Source organism: Carlito syrichta, unplaced genomic scaffold (assembly GCF_000164805.1).
Source record: "Carlito syrichta isolate Samal-C Ts95f unplaced genomic scaffold, Tarsius_syrichta-2.0.1 Scaffold312005, whole genome shotgun sequence".
Taxonomy (NCBI): Eukaryota; Metazoa; Chordata; class Mammalia; order Primates; family Tarsiidae; genus Carlito; species Carlito syrichta.
In genome coordinates, this window is record NW_007256101.1 from 70,404 (window position 1) to 88,799 (window position 18,396).

General features: G+C 38.4%; 1 protein-coding gene across 1 annotated transcript in view; it reads right to left on the reverse strand.

Annotated features, from left to right (window-relative positions):
- Positions 1-9,634: 9,634 nt before the first annotated feature.
- The window catches only part of MKX (mohawk homeobox), a 61,151-nt gene continuing 52,389 nt past the window's right edge, over positions 9,635-18,396 (reverse strand). Inside the window, exons 5-6 of the mRNA XM_008069413.1 lie at positions 12,286-12,319; positions 9,635-12,180 (exon numbers count right to left, since the gene is read on the reverse strand). Coding sequence (XP_008067604.1) covers positions 11,994-12,180; positions 12,286-12,319 — 221 coding nt within the window. The 3' untranslated portion in view covers positions 9,635-11,993. The remainder of the gene's footprint in view (positions 12,181-12,285; positions 12,320-18,396) is intronic.

Below are 18,396 nucleotides of genomic sequence, written 5' to 3' on the forward strand. Positions count from 1 at the left end.
AACAGCAGCTCATAAAGTGAGGTTTGGCAGTTGTTAGGTAGTTATGGTTAAATTGACAGTCCTTTGGGGAGTTGAGATATCCAAAAAGCAGAGGTAGTTAAGACTATAGTGATAAATGGTTGGGCTTGTTGGTTGCTGAGATTTTATAGCACACATTTAAGCTTAACCGCCTGTGAGAAAGTGAACAGGAAATAAAGGTTATCACTTCTTCATAGCCACTCCATTCATTATTGACCTCAGGGGGTCTTGTGACATACTAGGAAAGGCAAGACAGAGACTATCGCAAGAAAGGAATCATTTCTAGGTAATATGATATTGTCAGGCAAGAAAGAGAGTGAGAGAGTGAGCGAAAGCGAGAGCAAGGGAGAGAAAGAGAGAAAATGTGTTAGAGAGCTGTACAAACCAGCAAATGTATGAAAGAGAAAGTTTAAAAATATCAGAACAGGAACTTTTAAGGCCACAATAAAGAAAAATAATAAGAATGTAATTTCCCAAGACTTCTGGTAGGAGATGGCAATGCGAAGTTATACTTACTTTAACTCCCTTTGTTAGAGCCTCCCACAAGCACCGATGAGAGAAACAACAACAACAAAAACAAAAACAAAAGTGAAAACAAAACAGGGAGCAAAGTTTCATCTTTGATTTAACTTGCCGTGGACCCAACCACAGCATCTGAAGACAGCTGTCATATGAAGTAAAATGTGGACTCACCTAAGAGATAATGTAAGAGTCTTTACATCTCAAGGAGGACACAGATTGTTCTAAAAGTAAGTGCAACAAAATCCTAAAATATCCTACTAATCATCCCCTCCTTAGAAAGACAAGGACTTGGGTCATGAGCAAATCACAGGAAGGGGGTAAATCCTGATGGGAATTTAATTTCATAATATAGAACTAGAAGGGAAAGCCGAGCTGAAAGACTTATTTTCTTCTACCAGGAAATGGACTAGAAGTGAGATTGGCCTGAAAAAGGAGAGAAAATAATCTGGCTTGCAACTGCTGACCTGCGTCAGTTGAACAAAGAAATAATCTGTGAGAGCGACGGCCACACTTCACTATAAGCACTTTAAATCCACCCTGGGAGACCTGCCCAGCCTGGAGAAGGGAACTCTGACCTCATGCAGACAGAGGAGATTTGGGAAGAAATATGAGCATGGTGTTGTTCTGAAATGCATACCTGCTCTGGAGTCAGGGACCTGTGTGCTCTTTGCTTGCAGCTACTCGTAAGCAAAGAGTATTAGAAAGTAGGAAGTAAGACTTGGATGGTGACAGTACTCTCAAAGAGGAGACAAGGCAAGGAAAAAGCAAATGAAGAACCTACCTGAAGAAACTGCCTGAAAAGCATTTTCCATGAAAATAAGAACATTTCTGATAAAGATTACAACTAAAAAAAGTTAAAGAGAAAATAGATTTGAAAAAACAAGCTCAAAGAGGGGTTAGATGATAGAACTAGCACAGAGTGGAAAATAGCAAAAGTGATCTCTTGAGGGCAGTAAAGAAATAGAAGATAATTAACAAGACAAAACAAACCCAGAGACATGAAAATAATACAAAGCAAGTATGATACTGTTAAAAATAGATATGAGAGGCTGACACAGGCAGTTTAACTTGAATTCTACTACACTCTTTTATTGACATTATTAAATACCCAGTACCTACCAAAGTGTCTGGCATATGTAGGTACACAAAAAACAATAGCTAAATAAATGAAAAAGGCAACTTGGTAATTTTGAGAAAGGAAAGAGAAAAAGAGAACTTAGGAAATAATTTAGATAATAGAATTCTTTTTCTAAGCTAGATTTCAATCTGCAGATCCAGAAGATGCAGAATGTGCCAGATTAATCCTCAGAAATATCCTGGTTAAGTTATTGAATTTTAAGTAGAAGTAAATAATTGTATGTGCATTCAAGCAAAAAACAAAAACAAAAACAGTTGATAATGCTGGCATCAGAGTATCCTACAGCAATATTCAATTAGTAGTGGTAACAGTAAGAGCCTAGACTTGCACACCTAGCTAAGTTATCAGGAACATATTAGAGAACAGGACAGCCCCAATGGAGGGAATGCAGCATTCATGAAACTTTTTTTTTCTTTCTAGAGACAGGTCTTGCTCTGTGGCCCAGGCTGGGGTGCAGTGGTACAATCATAACTCACTGAAGCCTGAACTCCTGGACTCAAGTGATCCGTTGTCCTCAGACTATTGTGTACCTGAGACTACAATTACACACCACCGTGCCCAGCTAATTTTTAAAAATATTTCTATAGACACTGGGTTTTATTATGTTCCCTGGTTGGTCTCGAACTCCTGGCCTCAAGCTATCTTTCTTCCTTGGCTTCCTAAAATGATGGAATTACAGGCAAGAGCCAATGTGCCAAGGTCAACTGTTTCTTTAACAAAATTAACAACAAAATCCATCTAATGAAATGATAAATCAAAATGGAAAACTCAGGAAGAGTAGGTAGTATGCAAAAGGACTCACAGTAAGTGTCAAACATATTTCAGTAACTGTGTGAATTATGGTTTCAGAGAATATTTTAAGTAGCCTAGCTGCTGACCATGTAAAATGAGCAAATGTTTAAAATGATGTGAGAATGAGAGGAGTATAAGAATTCTACTTACATCATCTTTCATACTGAGGATTCAACAGATAGTACTTAAGTGTGTAGCTTAAGAAATCAAGATTGAGAAAAAGGTTGTCTACACGTGCCTAAGCTGCCCTGCCCCTCACACTCAACTCCAATTCAACTACCTCAGGGAAGCTGCTCTTGAAGTCGTCAGACAGAGCCTGTAGAGTTGAGAAAGGACTTGACTCTGCAAGAAAAGAGGGAGAAAGAGAGAGGGAGGAAAGGCAGAGTAGGGGAGGGTGAGGAGGGAAGAGACAGAGATACAGAGATCATTTTAGATTCCTCCTGTCCAGACTAGAATCTGGTTTGCTGTAGAGGAGAACCTCAAGATAGGCACCAAGCTCTAATTCTTACAGAAAGTGTGGCTTGTTGAAAATACAGAGATCTCTGAGAAGAAGACAGCACAAGATAGTATGAGGTTTTGACTCTCAAAGTTCTGTGGAAGGGCTGAGCAACCGACCAAGTTCTTCATACTTTTGCAGTTATACAACCAGGAGAGGAGAAGGGCTACGAACACGAGTTACAGCTTGTCAGCTGCTCTATCGCCTGACCACAAGGGCTGTATCTGTTCCATCCCTCAACTCACAGGACTTCTACTGCTTAAGATGAACCTGGGTTTCAAATTGAAGAAAGTCTTGAGCATGCAATGAAAATGGTGATTGAACAGCCAGAAAGAGGAATAACACACACAGTATTCAGAGCAGGTAGTTTCTACTGAAACAACTACTGAAGGAGAGCTATTACAACCATTAAAACTGGAAAATAGCCGGGCGCGGTGACTCAGCCTGTAATCCCGTGCTTTGGGAGGCTGAGGTGAGTGGATTGCCTGAGCCCACGTGTTCGAGACTCGCCTGGGTAACTTTGCAAGCCCTCATCTCTACAATAAACCAAAAAATTAGCCGAGCGTGGTAGCGTGTGCCTGTAGTTCTAGCTACTGGAAGGCTGAGACGGAAGGATCGCCGGAGCCCAGCAGGTCGAGGCTGCAGTGGCTGGGAGCAGTTACTGCACTCCAGTCTGGGTGACAGAGCGAGACTCCAACTAAAAACAAACAAACAAACAAAAAACCTGGAAAATAAACACTCAAGCAAACACATTTAAAGAGATGCACTTGTAGCATTATACAAGATATTTTCCTGGAAGAGATTTGCTATACACACATACACACACATATGTATAGATATCTGTCAAAGGACTCCAGAACGTATTAAAAGAACACTTAAACATCAGTAAGAAAAGAACAGACAACCCAAGACAAAAATGGGCACAAAAAATAATAATAATTAAACAGGCATTGCTACCATATTCAAATAGTCAGTACACGTTAAAGCCAAGAATTAAATATCAACTATTTATATTAACTTATATCAATGTCTTCAATGAATATTGTTTTGTTTTAGTTTTAAGAACAAACTCAAATCACAAGATACCTCTACAAGTCTATCATAATGGCTAAAACAATAAAAACTGAAAATACCAAAATTGGCAAGTTTGTGGAGCAACAAGATCTCTCATACCCTGCTTTGGGGATGTAAACTACTATGGAAGATTGTTTGATAACATCCACTGCAACCGAACATAACTCAAAAAGTTCAGCTCCTGCCTAGCAGAAATGCATACATAAATTTATCAAAATAAATAAACAAGATTATTTATATAAGTATTATTCATCATAGCCCAAATAATGGAAAATAATTCATATGGCTATTAACAGTAGTATGTATAAATAATTTGTGGCATATTCACATAGTGATGCAATAATGTAAAGTAATTTTAAAAAGTACAAATCGCTGCTAAATGTAACAAGATGGATGAATCTCAGAAGCATAGTATTGACCAAAAGATCCTCCTGCCTCCACCTCCCAAGTAGCTGGGGGTAGTGGTGTGTGCCACTAAGCCCAGCCACTTTTTTTTTTTTGTAGTGACAAGATCTTGCTCTGTTACCCAAATTAGTCTCAAATTATTGGACTCAGGCAGTCCTCTCACCTTGGCCTGAGATTACAGGTCTGAGCCACTGTGCCTGGCCTCCTATAATGTTCTTAGTCTTGATCTGGGTGTTACACAATTATATTACTTTTGTAAAAATTTGACGAATTGTATACAATGGTTTGTGAATTTTCTTCTGTTACAATTTAATGAAAATGTTTAGAAAAAATTCAACATCCACTTATAATAAAATCTCTTAGTAAATCTAGAATGTAAAATATTGCCTTAAAATATAAAAAAGAATAATTATCAAACCATCATCCATTGTCATATAAATATTTAAACACTAGAAGTGATCCCATTAATATAAGGAAGAATACAATATGGCTCACTATCAGCTCTATTGCTAAAAATTGTTCTGGAAATATTAGTCAATACTGCAAGGTAAGAGAAAGAAATGGAGTTTTTATATTTATAAATTAGGAAGGGATCAGTAAATTTTCATTGTTTGGAAACGATATGATTATATATCTGGAAGTCCAAGCAAAATATCTGGAAAATTAATTTAAAAAGAGAATTCTATTTAAATGGCTACAAAAGTAACATTAAAAAAATCAATGTGTCTACAAATTATAATTAAGATTATGTAAAAATGGAAAGATCACAACACAAAAATAAACACCAATGAACAAAGTTAATAAGAAATATGAAAGAAACTAAAACTTTACTGAGGATTAAACAGAAGGAGAAAATTGAATAATAAAACTCAAAATTGCAAAGCATAAATATATATCCATGTATCCCACAAATACTAACACAATTTTGGAGGAAGTAGAAATTTGATAGCATAATTTATCATATATATCTTTAAAAGTCAAGATGTGGGAAGAGTCAGGAAAATTCTGAAGAAGAATAGTAATGAAGGACTCAACACTCACTACTTCAGTAAGAGACTGACTAGAATTCAGAAGCAAATATTTAGGCTAGTGGATTATCTAGCAAATAGCTTTGAGACAAACAGATAGATTTTCTTTTGTTTGGGCGATTAAGTGGGGGTGGATTGTTTGGAGCAGAGCCAAACAATCTAGTTTACTTTTTTATGCCAAAATAAATTGCCATGGATATAAGATTTAAATATACAAAAATAAGTCATAAAACTGATGGAAAACTTGGATAATCTTTTTACAATCTTGGCGCTAACTATATGCCAGGTAGTATTGTAAGTACATATAATAACTATTTAATCCTCACAACACGAAGAAGTAGATATTATTATGATTCATATCTTACAGATGAGAAATGGAGGCATAGATGGGTTAAGTCTGTTGCTTAAGGCTGTGGAGTTAGTAAGCAGAAGAGAGATGACTGGAACTTTAGCATCTGGCTCCAGAATTTGTGTTCTGAACTACTATACTGCACTGCTTCTGTGATAACCAAATACTATGTTGAATTCTCCTGTAACCCTACATACATGCAGATGAGGTTTAGACTTCTGAATTTAAAAATACTGTAAGTGATGTTAAACAGCAAACTGAGAAGATATCTGCAACATATGCTACTCCAGGGTACTGAATTTTTAAATATATGTAGAACTCATACAAATCACAAATAGACAACAAAAAGTAAAAACCAAAGAAAAATAAAACCATGAACAAGCAGTTTATTGAAAAAAATGCCAATAAGTTTATGCAGTGTCATTCATCTTTTAAAAACCCCAAGTTAAAACAATGATGAGATATAATTTTTATCTACCACACTGTCAAATATTGAAAAGTTTAATAATACTCAATGTTTTGACCAGGTTGAGATAAAACAGACACATCCTATTTTTGGAAGCATAAACTGATAGAATTTTTAAATGATAATTTAGCAACACTCATCAAAAAAACTTCATGTACTTATCTAATGACCCATTAACTCCACTCTGGCTGTCTATTCCACACACTCACAAGAGGCAGAGTGCATGCATGCCTAGGGGTGCTCACTGAACCAGCTTTTATAACACTGCTACCCAGTCTAAACTAGCTCCATCTGTAAGAGCACTGTAAGTTCAGCTGATATTTTCTTCTTACAGAAAGAGTTTCTTGACGCAGAAAGCAATATACTGAGTAGTATTATGGTGCAAACTCCTTATCTCAATGCAAAATAACATTTTAAGTAGCACTAGCTAAAAATTGGAAATAACCCAAAAGTCTATCAATGGGGAATTTGCCAAATAAATTATAATAGATTCAGAAATAAAATCCTATGTATTTTTTTTATCATAAAATCTACATACATTACTATATATCCATGATGAAATGATGGAGTTGTTATTGGGAGGAGAGGTGCTGCTCCTGGCATGAGATGATCAATAACACATTCTCATGTTCACGTTTTGAATGAATCCACAGACACGCAGAAAAGTGGGATATGCAAGTAACTTTAAAAATCAAAGAAGAATACACTCTCAAGAGAAGAGAACGGGCAGAAACAGCCTATGGAAAGCTGCTTCTGCACCCAACTATTGTTGAGCTGTAATTTTTATTCTTAGGGGCACTGAGGAGTGGGTTTGGGGTGGACTTTTCCTAGAAATGGGTGGGCTTAGGACTGAGTCTGTTACTCCTCCCTTATGTCAGGTGGGGGAGTTTCAGGCCTTATAGGGTCATACCTGGACTGTTTGGGCATCCTGGTGGGTGGAGAGTTAGTAAAACCACAATGCTAATATTATTATAGTGAGCACTTAATGAAGGTAAAAATAGGTCATGGTTATCTTAGGTCAATCTCAGCTATTAATGCGCATGGTCAGGGGGTTCTCTAACCTGGTTCCTGCCTTAGTGGTCGGCTTTCTACCCTATGCATCCTGGATAAAAGGACTACAATGCTGCAAGGGTATCTAATAACAGTCTAACAGGTAGGTGTGAAGTTCCCTATAGCTTGGCTGCTTGCTTGCATGTGTGCTGCAACAGCTTCTGCAGGCACCAATGAGTTTGGAACTCTCCTACAGTCCTGAAGTTTTCGTAACCTAACCTGCCTGCTCTATCAGAATGAGCAGTATGGATGTAGTAATAAGTGCAAGATGAAAATGTACAAGTCTGTCTATGCATTAAGTTTCTGGAAGCATACAAAAGATACTGTTTGTTGATCATGCTTCCTTTGGAATATGGGATGGGATCGTGGTGAGACAGAGCATGGGGCTCTTTATTTTGTACCCTTCTATACTGTGTACATTTTTCTACAACTAGCATAAAGTACATTTATAATTTTTTTAAAATACTAATTAAAATTTAAAATTGTGTTTAAAAGTCAAGAGTACCTGTCAGATTAGACTCACTGCAAGTCAAATTTCCACAAATTGACTTTGGGCTAAAATTTCTTTTAGACTCACTGAGGCAATGTTTACATGAGATGAATTCTCATGAAGTCATTTGTGCAAAGATATAAGAAAATATCAACTTATTTTTCCAAACCCAGAAATCTGTTTTTCTCATTGAAACAAAGTTTATTATGGCCAATGCACCCATCTCCCAAACCAAAGTTTTAGTCCATCTCTAAGATAGGTTTCAAAGCTAGGAAGTGGAAGTCAGGATGCCATCCCTGCAGTGTGACAATCATCTAATTCTAATCATAACTGTTACAAAGAAGTACAGGACCAAGCCATTCCGTGCTAAGAAGGGCCTGAAGATGGTAGACTATAACACATATTTGACAAAATCCAGGGGTCCTACATGCTTCATGGAAACCACAATTTATAATGCCAAAAGTATGAGATGTTAGGCCTTTCAGGGTTATGTGGAACACACTCATAATCCTTAACATTTACACAGTACCATGCAGTTTGCAAAGCCCTTCTATATCTGCTGTCTCACTGAATCCTCACCACACATCATTGGAGTAGGTAAATTTCATGGATCTAATTTTGTAGATGCAAACACTGGGCACAGGAGGCTTATGCTTATTCCCCAACGTAACTAGGGAGTGAAGCAGCAAAACCAGAATGTGCCAGCAGCCCAAGTTCTTACCACCACCTCACACTGCCTTCCAAGGCAGAATGACCCACACTATCCACCTGTCGGGAGAACCTGGCAAACTTGCTCTTGTTCTGTTTATTTGCATGCTGATCCCATTGAGTTGAATGAGTTTAAAAGCAGATCATGGCTGCTGTCGCTGTTTTAAACATTGCTTACTTGGAGCAGGCAAGGAACAGAGAAAGCAGCTTGAGTTTTTCTTAGTCACCTTGAACAGTATCAAGAAGGACAAATAGAGGAAAAGCAATTCTAGTTTATCCAAAGGAAACAAGCCATTGCATATGCCGTGTCTCCTACTGGCATGTCTGCGGTCCCTAGCTTTGCTTTACAATAGCTTTTCTCTTGGAAGTTCAAAGTGACAATAATAAAATTATCGTCCTTGACAGTCTTTCTAACATTGTTACCAACTTTCACCATGTCACTGCAGCCTGTCGTGTAAGACATCTTTCCCTTCCCAAAGCTGTCCGTTAAACTACACATGTCTTATATTCCATGCATATTTCTACTTTCTTGGACATAACCCTTATATAGAGGAATTGTAATTATGTGATAATCCTTTCCACTGAGCACCTATTATCTGCCAGATGCTGAGAGTGGCACTTTATACATTGTGCATTATCTCAACCTTATAGCAAACTCCACAAGGTATAGCTCCTTATTCCCACTGTGCAGAGGAAACTGAAGATGAGAGTGACTGAGTCTGGATCTTCAGTCATGAGGGGCAGAGCTGGGGTTCAAACATATATCTGTCCAGCTTCACAGCCCAGATTTTCTCTCCAGTACACAGCACACCAGAAGTAATGTTTATTGTGTTAGTGACTGAAATAAGGCATTAGTGGAAATGTTCATTTTAAAGTTATATATTTTAATAGTCAGCATCACACACTCATTTCCTCGGTGCTTACACAGTAGGTTGGTGGTCTGAGGTGATGAAATTCAACCCTGATACCAATGCAGTGCTCTCGTACTCATACCCCTTTCCACACTCAGGAGAACTGTGGTATATAATGGATCCTTCTGTTCTGTCACTTCCTCCACCTGGCCAACTCTCAAAGGAAAACAAAATGCATATGATCATTGAGGTCTAGAAATTAACTTTTATTTTAAATCTGTCAAGAACTCCTGACAGTTATTAATTTTATTAAAATGATTACATATGGCAAAACAAAGAATAGAGGTAATTCTATTTCTCTACAACATAAATTACGAGTTAGATTCTCAGCTGCTGGCTCAGCACTGTTCAAGATTCTTTTAAAGGATTAGAGGAATTTTAATATCCAGAAAAATGTTAGAGCAGCACAAGAAAAAATAAATTAAAAGTAATTGTAACTAGAGATATTGCCAAGGATGTGCTTATTATAAAATCTTCTTGATGTGTTAATTATAAAACCTTCCAAGCTTTGGTACTTAACAAAAAAAAAAGTCACATCACTAGCTGTCCTATATTGGCTTGTCATCTATAGTTTATAACACAGAACAAATCAGCTGATTTTTTTTAAAAGATGGCAAAAGGAATCATGACTAATTCAAACAAAATACAACCAGCATTCATTCATCTAACTGAAATATGTCAGAACAAAAACACTTTTATTAACATATTTAATACTAGAATAACTTATAGTAGTATGAAAAAGAGTGAAGTACTTGTCTTTAGTTTTCATTGACATGCTCACATTTTGGCAAACTGTCTTATAAAGATTCCAAGGTTTTTATCAGGGATCTCTAACTACTTAAGGATGTAAACCAAAAGAACTCATACTTCATCTTATCATACAGTCATAACTTATATATATTGCTTTGCGCTTACTGTTACTGCAAACAGCAATTTAGAAAACAAAGTTAAAATATATATATACACAAAATATTTTTATATCAAATTATCTTCATTACACTAAATAAACCCAATCCCCAAATGCTATATTACATTAAAAAGTGTCCTACAATTTGTATCAAGACTGATAGTGTCTATCAACTAGAGCAGCCTTTGGTTTTAAAAGCATTTTGCAAAATAAAGAAAAGCGTTACCACATGGCTGCACTATTGGCCCTCATTCACACTCACAAAAATGCTTTCCAGTTAAAAAAAAAATAGATTATACATCCAGAAAAAAATCCCACCATAAAAGAGTCAAATTTTTTTTTACTTCTCTGTAGCACACACACTCTGTTATATTTGGCATTTCCACTGTTTATTCAAGTTTCAAGTCTTCCCAAGCTGATTAGAATATTATTGTTTGATTGAAAAAGATATGTTTCTTTCTTGATATTGATTATCCTTATTCCATTGTAGTCTAATTTAAAAACAAAATGTTTTCTTTTAATGCATGATTTCACTTAATTTTTACTTTAATGTCCTACTTGACAAAATTCAGACTGTTCAATGTTTTGTTTTCCATATGTTTTATGATGTCCATTTGGAAATCAATTTTATGTGTGTATCTATATATTCACACAGAGATACATTTCTTTCATTGTCTTGTTCTCGTTGCAATACAAATTGTCCGTCAACAATTATAATTTGAAATGAACCAAATAAAAGGTTTTTAGTCATTCCATATGAACACAAATTCCATCACAAAAAATACTGAGCTCTAATGCAAACAGGATTATGTTTTAAAACTAAACTATAGGTTTAGGTTTACACAGGAAAATTTTTGGAGTTATATAATACAGTTGTTTTTTTTTTTAATTTCAGCAAAGCCTGAGGGAAAAAAAATCAGAATTAATTCTATAGGGCATTGTGGGGTTTTCCAGGGGTGCTTGAAAAATGTTTTCCTGATCACAATGTATTTGTTGCAATTTTAAATGAGTTTGAAGGAATCATTTCTTAAATGTACACACTCTGTAGATCACCGCACCTTGCATTTTGGATGCCTGTAACAAATCAAATGTGCAGGCAAGACACATGCATAAAATTCTGTCACTCTGAAAAGCACACTGAACAATTTTCAATACTGTAGAAAATTTTTAAAGGGACATTTCATTTGGACTGAAGAGATTTCCAAGTTTTAACATAAGAATGACTGAATATATTTCAAGGGCTCTTGGCGATTCTGGTTTCAGTCCTGGCATGGCTGGCATGCCCAGAGTGATGCACACAAACTAGTAAGCACACGGCGCTGGCATTTTGAGGCACAGCTGTTCTACTGTGCCCACGTTGGAGCTCATTTTCGGGAAGCAAGGCACTTACTGTAATGGTAATGCTGACATTTTATGCATAGTTTGAGTAACATAAAATAAGTTAATATTTTTGATTAAAGTGAGTTTTTTTATAATTTATGTCTTTTATAGAAGCAACTAAATGATCTATTTAGGTTAATTAAAAATAGGAAGAGGTTTGAGAGGGAGTCATTTCCACCCCTGCTTCGGCTCTTAAGATGAGGACTTATGAGAAACACTGGGAAGAAGAACGGCCATGAATCTGAAAAGCAACAAGCTCTTAAAATGGCTGCACCAATGGCACTTTGACAGTCTTCACTTCTGCTATGTGGGATGACTTCTGGATGATGCAGCTGGTAGTTCCCTGCAGTTTGTCCTTTCCCTGTGCAAGATTTGTTAAGGCCATAGCTGCATTGATCTCCTTCCAGTACGTGTCATCCTTGCTTGGCCCCTTTCTGTTGACTGCACTAGAGTTAGGCAAAATAGAAACAGAATGATCAAATTCAACACAGTTTGCCTTGAAAGCACCATGGCTGAAAAGCACAGATGGCAAATAGAAATATTTTGCTCACCTGCCCCCCTTACTGGATTCGTTTTCCAGAGTGTCTGTGGGGAAAAAAAAAGCAAACCTCAATTATTTTTCTTTCTTTTTCTTTTTTCAATCTCAGGCGTTTCATCACTAATTACCAGAAATAAAAGTCCATCAGGAAACATGGTTGATAATTAGTTCATCAAGACAAAGCTATTTATATTAAGACACACACACACACACACACACACACACACACACATACACACACACACACACACAATCTCTGCAAAAGAGCAGGAAAAAGATGAGAGCAGGTAATAAAGAATAAAAAATAGCTTTCATAGATTTACAAAAATCTGAGGTTAATTTACCCTGAGAAATCAGGCCTCTGCATTGAAAGGTAAAAAGCACAAGGGCAAGTGTGAAGCCAGAGCTGGCCAGGTGCTGGTCTCACCACCACTCACCTGTGGTGTAACTCAGGACAGATTACAATGCCCCACATTGTCTGAGATTGTTTCCTCAACTATAAAATAAGGGGGTTCCTAGGAACTTGAGGGTGCCTCTGGCTGAATAGTCTGATGTCATGGTTCGCAAATCTTCACTTCAGACACAAGACTGGCCAATAGTATCCACTGGCCAGTCAGAAAATGAGGAGCAGGCCCAAGCCGATAGCGGCACACGATTTCCTGGCATATTTACAATTTACGAGAAAGCACCAGGCACCAGTCCTCACTCTCCAGAAGAACTTCTGCCACTACAGGAAGCGACAGCTAGGTTGCTGGCTTCTGCTTCTGCCTGCTCAACTTTGGTTTAGATTTGCTTTCTCACTCAGAACACAAACGTCTCCCAACACCACATACATAATAAAGAAAGAGGAAAACGGGTTCTTGATCTCAATTAAATTTCTCTGGTAGCTCCTTTGGCTAAAAGAATATGGTACGAGGAACACAAAAATGGATATGCTAGGGGGAAGGATGTGTAGGGGTAAAGAGGGGTTCCCAGCAAGGCACAGGAGGTATAGGCAAAGGCGTGAGATTGAGACTCTCCGTCAGATCAGCCTCTGAAAGTAGCTAGTGGCTAAGCCGCCACGGCTGCCATCACTATCACCATCAAAATCATCATCACCATCCACAGTCAACAGCACAAAGGAGCAAAAAAAGGAGGCGCTAAACTGCACACAGGAAACATGGAAAATGCGATGTTTGTGTGAGGCCGTCTTCTAATTCTATGGCCTTTGCAAAACTGTCTTTTCCTGCTCTTAGTTGTTTCCCTTTCTCTTACCTCTCCAAACCAATATTTCTTAAGGTGATTTTTTTTTTCTTTTGCAGTGTTCTGCACTAGTTAAACAATGCAGCCTAATTTCCAGTTCTGAGGTCTAAGAGAACTCCCAACACCACTAAAAGAATCATAGAACTAAAAGAGGTGGGAAAGGAACATCAACATGATTATTACATAGCCAACCAGGGCAAAACTTCCCAGGGTAGAGATGGTCGACAGAAAATAGTAACATGACCATGGAGTTGAAGTGGCAAAGTTCTGACATCCTCTCTGAAGAAAAAGAGTTGGAGAAGCCTGCTAACATAGCATGAGCAAGGCCTTAGAGTGCAGACTGTGAGACAAAAATGGGTCACCATGAGCTCTTTGCACAGACCTTCACCTAGGGATCCAGGGAATGTAAACAAAAGAAGGCAAACAAACAAAACAAAAGCACATAATCAACAGACAACTAGGCTGTTGTGAAGAATAAATGAGATAATGTGTGTCTGGCCCAAAATAGAACAACTAATGTTAGTTCCTTTGGTCTCCTTTCACTGAATATTCAGGTGACATTTTATAAGGTTTTAGGGATCCCTCCGGGAAAATGATTGGGTCTGTGAGCAGCTGGTGGTGACCTTCTACAGCACTGCCAGCATCTGCATCTTCTGGTCCTTACTTGGTCCACCTGGACAGTTAGTGACACCTCTGCTGCTGCTTTTGATGGCTTTAGAATGATAAAATTACCCACGTGAATGAAGAAGAAGCATGAGCCTTTTAAATTTACAGCTCTGATAATCCTTATTTTCAGATCACTCACTATGTGCCAGGCCCTACTCTGAGCACTCTGCATCTTCACTTATTTAATATTAGTGACTTTGTATATGAATGGCATGTCTCTGTGGTGTCTGTGAAGTCATTCTTTGTTTAGTACTCTTATCTGTAAATCTTAATTCTGTAAGGACAGAGACAAGATGCTACCAGAACAGAGAACGAGTCAAGGCCTTTGTTTGGGAGAAGGAAAGCCAACAACATTGGACATTTTACAGAGGGAAAAACGAGAGTTAGGCCTTTGCTCAATTTTGCCCTCAAATTGCAACAATGCTATTGCCAAAGTGAAGCAATAGGTTATGGAGACATTTATTCAATGGAAAGACTTGGCAAAAGCAGAATAAGTTCCATGAAGCTTAAATAACGTTAAGGAAATAACAAAACATAATTTAGAAAAACCATGTAACCGAGGCTCTGGCTCACAAACAAGCAGGCTCACATATACGCAGAGCTGGGAATCCAGTTCCTACCTGAACCATCACCCTGAGAGCAGTGACCATGCAGACAAAAATGCCTGTGGCTGTCAAATACGGTCAGGTCAGGATCCCAGAAATGCCACCAATGCATGCAGCTTGCAGGGGAAGGAGGGCATGTGGTTCCCTGCTGAGGTCCATAGGAGCTTCTATTCAAGGTGAGGAGTGAGCTTGTACGGCCTGTGAGCGCCTGGCCTAGGCTGGCCCTCCCTGAGGCTGACACCTTGAACGCACTCCATTGAGAAACACGTTTACTGCAGCCAGCCGTGAAATTACAAATTCTGCTTACTCTTAGGGTATATGTGTTTTACCCTTTGGTGCCTATAAAAACACCTCTGAAGTGTAAAAACACAGACTCTAATTCCCATTGGGTATTCTTAATTAGCTTCACAAATTTCAACAATGTATTATGCATTATTCAATAGACTAAATTCTGTATTTTATTTTTAAAATAGGGGGCATATTCAGTGTCATTAGGTGTTGCTTGGATTCCTTGGCAATAAAGAGAAGTCTTCTTAAAAAGTAATGAAGAATAGTAACATTATGCTTCTCCAACAATAGTCAAGGCTGAAACAGAACATAACAAAGCTTAATCTCAAATGTGGAAACCACAAGAAAAAGTTGACTACCATCACTTTTAGGGGGATCTCTGTATCCAGGGTAGTTCGGGTTCAAAAAATAAATTAATGTTAGAAAGGCATGCTTTTCTTGCTGCTGCTGTTGATGGGCTGCCCAGTGTCTCTTGGATCTTAGCATCCAACAGGCACCTCCTGCAGAGTAGTGTGTTCTAGTTCCCAAAAGAACGGGCAGAAGGAAGATAGCAAACAGGGCCCTTTGGCTTCCAAACATTTTGTAAGAAAACAAGGACTCTAAAGACCTGGGAGTATGGGGAAGCTTTTTCCTATTCGTTATGCTACGATGAAATCTGGGGAAATGCCCCATCTATTTTAGACAACTGATATCATTTGAGAAGGACTCAGAAAATGTACCATCTTCTCATTATATTAAATGATTGTAAAATATTATAATTTTTTTTTTCTTATGCTCTTTTCCCTTGAAGTAAAAATGTTCTAGCTCTTCTGTGGTTCAAGTGTGTTGTGTGTTGTGTCTTTTCAGTCCACAGTCAGTATTTGAGGACAGTGGGTCTGCCGTACCCATCACTGGTAGTCACAGGCTTATGACACTTCTGCTCACCCCTGAAAGGTGGCCCCCACTCAGCACCAGAAACAATCTGACAGGAGCAGGCAGGACACTGCATGTTGCTGAAGAGAGGGTAGTGGCAAATATGAGCTAGCCCGGGGCAGGCTCCCGCAGGTCCTTAACACCCACCAACTAGGGTCTGCTCCCCGCCCCCACTTGGCTCCGCTTCATCTCTTACTTTGCAAGTAGCTTGGCTTGACCTCTTCAAAGTCTGAGCTAAAATGCCTTTTTGGATTCTAAAGTTCCAAAAATCAGCTATGCTGTCAATTACCATAAAAGCAACTGGTTGGCAGGAACAACGTATTGAACCAGCCAAAAGAGCATGTTTTAGGACCAAAAAAGAAAAGAAAAAAAATGAGATGCGTAGCTAGGAAAATCTTGGATGCTGTAAAACCCAAACCATGTTGAAACCTAAAGTGGGGCTATCCTCAGTTTGGACATGTGTTTCCTTAAAAGTTAGGCCGAGAAACAATTATATAGAAAACGCAGTTCTGCTGCAACTCGAGAGGCAGAAGCACTGCGATGTGCAGGCCAAGAGTCCCTTCAACGCTGACAAATGTGGTTTAGAGGCACACTCATTCCGCTATATGTTCCTGAAGTAACATCTGTAGTCATAAAAAGAGGCGAAAATGGGGCCAAATCTTATTCTTCTCTGATATGTTTTTCAAATTTAATTTAAAAAGCCCTAAAGTTGGGAATGTTTTTTAAGCATTCCACAATATACTACTGACACCACCACTGAAATGTAAATAAAAATAAGAATATGAGTGTTTTTAATTAAATAATCTAAAAATCATATAGTATCTGTTTCCCTAAATTAAAATGAAGACGGTGGAAGAGAAGGAGCTTTAGGGATCGTGGAAAGGGAAGCAAAGGGGAAGTGAGAAATCATTACTGAAATAGCTCTGCCAAGAGGGAAAACAAAGGCAGACCACTAGGATTTGTCATCATTCTAAAACAATCAGAGAAGGCATGGTTGTGTGCCATATAACGATGGCTCGATCAATAACAGAGCGCATACATGATGATATTCCCACAAGATCATAATGAAGCAGAAAAATTCCTATCACCTAGCATTGACTATGCTATATTTCTAATTCCTATTTTAGAGTGTACTTCTTCTACTTACAAAAAAAGGTTAGCTGTTAAACAGCTTTAGTCAGGTCCTTCAGGAGGTATTCCGGAAAGAAGACATTGTCATCACAGGAGATGGCACCTCTGTGAGTGTTATTGCTCAGGAAGACCTTCCAGTCAAGATGTGGAGGTGGAAGACCCTGTGTAGGCCTAGGCTGATGTGTGTGCTTGTGTCTTAACTCTTAACACAAAAAATTTAAAAGTAAAAAAAAAATTTTTTTTAATAGAAAAAAGCTTATAGAATAAGGACATAAAGAAAATATTTTTGTACAGCTGTCCAATGTGTTTGTGCTTTAAGCTAAGTGTTATTACAACAGCGCCAAAAAGTTTTAAAACATTAAAAGTTTATAATGCAAAAATGTTACAGTAAGCTAAGGTTAATTTATTGTTGAAGAAAGAAATTTTTAAAATAAATTCAGTGTAGCCTAAGTGTACAGTGTTTACGAAGTCTACAGCAGTGTGCAATAATATATCCTAGGCCTTCACATTCACTCACCACTCACTGACTTACCCAGAGCAATTCCAGCCGTGCAAGCTCCATTCATGGTCAGTGACCTACACAGGTATATCATTGTTAATCTTGTATTTTTACTGTACCTTTTCTATGTTTAGATAGGCAAACACCACTGTGTTACAGCTGCCTACAGTATTCAGCCCAGGTTTGTGGCCTAGGAAAAATGGGATCCACCAGACACCCTAGGTGTGTGGTAGGTATACCATCTAGGGTTGTGTAAGTCACTCTGTGATGATCACACAATGACAACATTGCCTAATGATGCATGTCTCAGTGTAAGTCCTTGTTGCTACGTGGCATATGACTGTCTTCAGCTCATCACTTGGCTCTTGCAAGAGATATTAAACATCTGGAGGCCTGTGACAATGGTCCCAAGCAAGTCTGAGCTTCAGATGCTTGAAAACCACACTTCTGCACACTCGGTCAGTTTGGGGGCCACTGCTTTGATTAGCAGGTGTGCAGAGCTAGAGTTTAGTGTGTTACCATGTCAGAGGTCCAGAGAGCCCCAGGAGCCCCAGATCAGTTTTTGGAGATATTTACGTATCTGGGACAATTGAGAAAAAGAACAAGACTCTGGTGAACAGGGCAGACGTAAAACCTCGCTGAAGGCTCTGAAATATCGGCTGTGCCAAGTCTGTAGCACCTTACCAAGGTATCAAGTGGCCCAGGACTTGCTGCTCCCACTTCTAGTCTCCATCTCTGCCTCTCTACTCCAAGAGACCCTGGCCAGGCTGCCTGCACACCT